Source organism: Prionailurus viverrinus, unplaced genomic scaffold, assembly GCF_022837055.1.
Source record: "Prionailurus viverrinus isolate Anna unplaced genomic scaffold, UM_Priviv_1.0 scaffold_50, whole genome shotgun sequence".
Classification (NCBI taxonomy): Eukaryota; Metazoa; Chordata; class Mammalia; order Carnivora; family Felidae; genus Prionailurus; species Prionailurus viverrinus.
This window is the reverse complement of record NW_025927613.1, coordinates 1340065-1346092: the sequence shown is the minus strand read 5'-3', so window position 1 is coordinate 1346092 and position 6028 is coordinate 1340065. Positions and strand designations below refer to the sequence as shown.

Here is a 6028-nt window from a genome sequence, read left to right as displayed (position 1 = left end):
TCTGAAGGTTAAAAGAGACAGACTAGATTGGGTTTTATTCCCTTGGGGCCCAGGGATATCCCCACCATTCACCTCCCAGGTACAAAGTCACTCATCCCTTCCCACCTGGTATGGGACTCAGTCCCTACCTGGGAGGTAGCAAAGTTTCTGTCATTCCTGCTTTTGTGTTGCCTTGAAGAGGGACCTAGCTGTTCATCAGAGCCTGTTGCCAAATTCAGGGGTATTGAGTGGGTCAGACCTCCTGCGTGCTTTCCATGTGGACCACAGCCCAGGGGAGCTGCCAACCTGAAGAGAGAAGCTGGGCTGGAAGAGACCCCATCCTTGTCCATCCTCTCCTCTAGGTCCTTAAAATGCTAGTCTGGGCTTTGGGAGCAAATGCCACTGGAGAAGTTGAGGTTCATCGTTTCTCAAGAATACAAAATCCTTTTAAAGGCAACGTGTCCCGCCTTTGCAGACCATATAAGGGCAGCTTTAGTATAATAGCTTCTACAAAACAAGCCCCACCCAGAGCCAAGCTGGCTTTGACTTTGGCCTGGGCCTCCTGCCAGGGCAGGGCACCTGCCAGACTGGCTTAGGCCAGTCTGAGTGAGTTGGCCTTTGGTGCCTGCATTTCTACGGTGATGGAGGAAAGGTTTGCTCAGCTACACTAAGGTAGCCTTATATATGGGGAGAGGAGAGTGTAAGGGAAGTTTTTTCCCCAACTATCCTCTGAGGGGCAGACAGGGTGATTCTCTTTTACCAATACTGACCTTGGAGTTGAAAGGAGAGAAGTGCAAGACTAATGCATGTTTGAGGTACAGCCACGCAACGCTGGACAAAATTTCAGTCAAGCAGCCTCAAGTAGCCTCCAAGCCCCACCTTTATGTAAATCTAAGCGAGGGCAGGTGGGCGTGTCCCGGTGCTTCTCGGTAACGCCCACCCTGCTCTTTAGCTCACCCTCATTGGCGAACGGCATCTTGGGGGCGTAACCAACTAGCAGTCCCCGCCCCCGACGCGCCTATACAGGGGAACGGTTCCGCGCGCGCCTGCCTAGTAGGAGCCGGACCGCGGGGCGGGGGGTGGGTGTCCGCGCTGCTACCGCCGAGGGAGTAAGATGAACGGGACGCGGAACTGGTGTACCCTGGTGGACGTGCACCCAGAGGGGCAGACCGCGGTAAGACGGAGCGGCCACGCCGCCTCCCCCGCCCGGTATCCTCGCTTCCCAGTCCCGCCCCTCCCGTGCCCCGCGCCGAGTTCGCTGATATCACCTGGGGCCGGCTGGGGGCCGTCGGCTCCTCGCCGCGCTCCTCCCTCTTTTTTTCTGCCGTCTGGTGGCGGGCAGCGGGGGTCCGCGAGGGCTCGCGGGAGGAAGGCTGTTCGGAGACTCGGGGCGTACCTGCCCTCTAGGAGGACACTGCGGCTCCTGCTGGCGACTCCGCGCGGCTTTCCAGGGCTCGCTACTCGGGCGTCCTGCGGGCGGTGGACTGGGTGGGAGGAGAAATGAGCTCCCGGGACAGGATCCCTGCGCTCTTGGGGCTCTGGGTCCCCGACGAGGGGCTCAGGCATTTCTGTGGGTCCTGGCTGGGTCCCCGACGTGGGCCTCAGGCTTTTCTGTGGGTCCTGATGGCCTCAGAAGCCCTTCACAGAATTTACTGGTGCTTTGGTGGTCGTAAGAAGACAGAGTGCAGCCCAGGGCTTGGACGGGGTGGGGTGGTAGGACGCCAGGCACGCCGAGATTGGCCCGGAACGCCACCTTTCGCTGGAGGGAATTAGGGCTCTCCGCTTGGGGGTCACCTCTCGGCTCGGATTTCTCCTTCCCCTAGCAGTTCTCCTGGCTTTCCTCCCCCATCGGCCGATCGGTGGCTTCCTGGGACTGTTTTATTCACGTTGTTTACGTGTCCAGCTTCCAGGCTCCGGAATGAGGGAGATGCTAGAACCTAGGCTGAGAAGGGAAGGGTCGTGACCCAGCGAGGGCTTCCGGAGAAGTGAGGGTGGGGGAGAGAGGGGCGTTCCCCAGGGCTAACACATCTGTCTTGCTGCCCTCACTCCCTTGGCTCCCGGTCCCTATTCTTCTCCTCACTCGGGTGACCATATGATTTTCCCTCTTCACTGACCGAGGAGGGTAACTTGTGTCTGAATGTTTCTAGGCTTTGCTAGGGAACTTGACCCAGAACGGGTGTGTACTGTTCCATCCATTTTTCAAGCTATTGTGGTGAGAGTGAAATGGAGCCGAGGTGATGGGGAGTTTGTATCCCTCCATTCCTCCTCCCTCCACTCTGTATCTGTTTCCCTTGCTCCCTTCCACTCCCAGCATCCCCCTGGGGAGCTAAGGCCCCTGGATTATGGCTCTTCCTCACAGAACAATTCCCTAGAGTAGTTTCTCATCTCAAGTACAGACCGTCAATTGTGTTCCCAGTCCCTTCTCCGTTTCTGTCCAGTCCGTTAGTATTTCTGCCATATTTCAGGTCTGGCTACTGCCCAAGCCCAGTCCCTCATTTTCTGTAGTTTCTTACTCCCCCAGCTATGGAACTCAAGAGATAGGGAAGAAATCCATCTATTGTGTCAGCCCCAAGTCGTACTCCATTCTCTTGCTCACTGTTTTGGAATGGTTGAGGCAGGGAGAAAGAGTATGAGGAAAATAAAGGAAAGGAGTGTGCTGGGCTTCTTTTTGCTTGCTGTGAAAAAGAGATCCAGAAAGATTTTAAGACCAAGATGTTGGTACTGTTTAGAATGATTTTGACATATTCTTTTGTCCTTTGATATTTTCTTGCTTGCCTCAAGGGGTAGAAAGAGTCAGCAGGAAAATAGTGAGCAAGGAATTCAGTCAGTTTCCAGCCATGGATTAGTTTGAGGCTAATCAGAGACTTCTAGAACAAGGGGAGACAGAAATTCCCTTTATTCTTTTTTCCTAGGCTGGACTTGAGAGGTATTTTACTTCAAAGGTGTGAATGAAATGACCATTGCCTATATCTGTTCTTGGAGACATTCCTGAGCTCTTACGGAGGGGGAGGCAGTAGTAAACAATCAGTCGGGGACAGCCTTTGTCTTGGGATTCCTCTCCTCTGAGCCAGCCTGAAGATAGAATTTACTGCTCTGGACAGTCACCAGGAGGCTGTAGTGTATGTTCACACCATCGAGTGAGTGCTCAGTGCATGTGCAAAGTGAGTGGATAAGTATATAAATGAATGGATGTGTCTCCTTGTGTCAGCAGTGTAGACAACTTAACCAACTAGTGTGTCCTAGTGGGAGTCAGGACCCTGGGACTCTGTTGGTGTTTCCCGACCAGCCAGGCTGTGTGCCTCGGTGCATCACACTTGGACATGGAAGCATGGCTAATGCACTCTGGATTGTTGTTGTTGGAGGCAGACGGAGCAGGTGCAGTGAGCCAGTGGTTTTCAAACTGCAGATCACCACTATGACCAGTAGGCCTGAAATCAACTTAGGGGGTTGGACCCGAGCATTAGCAAATAAGTAGATTCCAATTAGATGACATTCTGGAACAGGCAAAACTGTGGAGACAACAACAACAAAAAAATCAGTGGTTGCCAGGAGTTTTGAGCATAGAGGGGAGATGAATAGAGCACAGAGGATTTTTGGGGGGCAGTGAAAAAACTCTGTGATAGAAGTCTTTATCCTTTTGTCCTAACCCACAGAATGTACGGCATTCACTTTACTTGAGTGAGCCCTGAGGGGAATGATGGACTTTTGGTGATTATGTTGTGTCAGTGTAGGTTCATCCTTGGTTTAAAAAAAAAAAAAAGTACCATTCCAGTGAATGATATAGATAATGGAGAAAGCTATGCATATGTTGGGGCAGGGGGTATATGAAAAATCTCTGTATGTTCTGGCTGATTTTGTTGTAAATCTAAAAATTCTCTAAACTAAATAAGGTCCTTTAAGAAAAAGAAATAGAATTAGTGCTATCACAGTGTTACAGTGGACATTTTTGGCAAAAGTTTAGTTTCAGTTATGTGTATGTATACACATTATATATATGTATGTGTCTGCTTATTAGATCTTCAGGCAAAATTTGTTTTAGGTCAGAGAAGCTTGCAAGCCACTGTAGTGAGTTATGCTGGCAAGGAGAAGCACAAACAAACCTCAGACATTTTTATTAGACATTCGCATTAAGTTCCTTTGGTTGTAAGCAACAGAGACTATCCAGCTAACTTAAGCAGAAGAGGAATTTATTAGAAGGAAATGGGCAGCTCACAGAAATTAAGGGAAAGCTTAAAAAGTGTGAGCCAGGGGCACCTGGGTGGCTCAGTTGGTTAAGCGTCTGACTTTGGTTCAGGTCATGATCTCACAGTTGGCGAGTTCAAGCCCCATGCCAGTCCTGTGCGGACAGCTCAGAGCCTGGAGCCTGCTTCGGATTCCGTGTCTCCCTCTCTCTCTGCCCCTCCCCTGCTCTCTCTCTCTCAAAAATAAACATTAAAAAAATGTGAACCAAGGCTGTCCACATTGGCAGCACATGTACTAAAATTGGTACACTACAGAGAAGATGAGCATGGCCCCTGTGCGAGTGTGACACGCAAATTGGTGAAGTGTTCCCTGTGTGTGGTGGTGTTATAATAGCATTGTATGGTGACACATGGTAGCCACACTGTGGTGAGCACAACATATTATATGGAGTTGTCAAATCACTACGTTGTACACCTGAAACTAATAGAACATTGTGTGTCAACTGTACTTCAGTTAAAAAAAAAAAAGTGTGACTCCGGGTCTGTATAAGTGGAAGGAACTAATGGAGGGTTTCTACAGGTGGGTGAATTGGTTCCAGACCTTTTTGCAGTTCTACCCGAGATCCCAAGGAGAGGGCATCATTGGCCCCTCACTTGCCTTGGCCAGGGCATTGTGGAGGTCCTTGATGGACAGGTGCACCAGCTTACCCAGGAAAGGAGAGAGGTTCTCCAAAGCAAAGCCCAAGTGCTCTTATCAGTAGAGGAGGATGGAAACTGTGTGGCAAAAGCAGCAGATGTTCAGGGGCGCCTGGGTGGCTCAGTCGGTTAAGCATCTGACTTCGGCTCAGGTCATGATCTCACGGTTTGTGAGTCTGGGCCCCGCGTCGGGCTCTGTGCTGACCGCTCAGGGCCTGGAGCCTGCTTCTGATTCTGTGTCTCCCTCCCCTCAGCTCCTCCCCTGCTCACACTCTGTCTCTCTCTCTCTCAAAAAAAAAAAAAAAAGATTAAAAAACAAAAAAACCAGCAGATGTTCACTACATTGGACTTCGGTTCGAATGATCTCGGTTTCTTTCTTCTTAAATCATTTTTCAATCAAAGGAATATATGTTCATGATTTCTAAAAGATCCAATAATATCAAAAGGCTTTTTATTTTATTTTTAATTTTTTTTCAACGTTTTTTATTTATTTTTGGGACAGAGAGAGACAGAGCATGAACGGGGGAGGGGCAGAGAGAGAGGGAGACACAGAATCGGAAACAGGCTCCAGGCTCCGAGCCATCAGCCCAGAGCCTGACGCGGGGCTCGAACTCACGGACCGCGAGATCATGACCTGGCTGAAGTCGGACACTTAACCGACTGCGCCACCCAGGTGCCCCTCAAAAGGCTTTTTAAAAGAACATAGCAGGCAGGTTCCTACCCCAAGCCCTGCCCCATGGAAGTAGCCACTTTCAACTCTTACCTCTTTTGTTGGGGTTTACCCCCCTTGTTTCTAAATAATATGCTTATAGTGATACTTCTTGATTTGTCAGTTTTAGACGTCTGTTGACTTCCTGCTGTAGGAATTCTAGAAAAGTTTATGCTCCCACTCCTTACACGTTCCCTTTCCCTTCTCCCATCCTCCCAGTGTATTTACATAACAATTTTTGGCTAAACTATGATTTCTGTTAATAGGATTGTGGTTAAGAGCCTGGTCCTGGGAATCTGACCCTATAGTGGGCTGGAGTCAGGGCTTTGATGTTTGTTTTGCCCAAGATCACTTCGGTAAATTACTTAATCTCTTGCATCTTGGTTTCTTCATCTGTAAAGTGGGGATAATAATTTCACCCTCTTCATTAGGTTGTTATAAGGATTAAATAAGATAATGCATG

General features: G+C 49.6%; 1 protein-coding gene and 1 non-coding gene across 8 annotated transcripts in view; both read left to right on the top strand.

Annotated features, from left to right (window-relative positions):
- The first annotated feature begins 1008 nt into the window (after window positions 1-1008).
- TUFT1 (tuftelin 1) overlaps window positions 1009-6028 on the top strand; it is a 42476-nt gene continuing 37456 nt past the window's right edge. For 5 of the 7 annotated variants that reach the window (XM_047847970.1, XM_047847975.1, XM_047847973.1 and 2 more), the window contains exon 1: window positions 1015-1153. In XM_047847970.1, the coding sequence (XP_047703926.1) occupies window positions 1094-1153 (60 nt within the window). In that variant the 5' untranslated portion in view covers window positions 1015-1093. Of the gene's footprint in view, window positions 1154-6028 lie in introns of all 7 variants that reach the window. The other 2 variants (XM_047847972.1, XM_047847971.1) reach the window with 1 other exon arrangement.
- LOC125159557 (U6 spliceosomal RNA) lies at window positions 4434-4538 on the top strand. Its single transcript, XR_007149820.1, has one exon. It is a non-coding gene; the product is annotated as a U6 spliceosomal RNA (small nuclear RNA).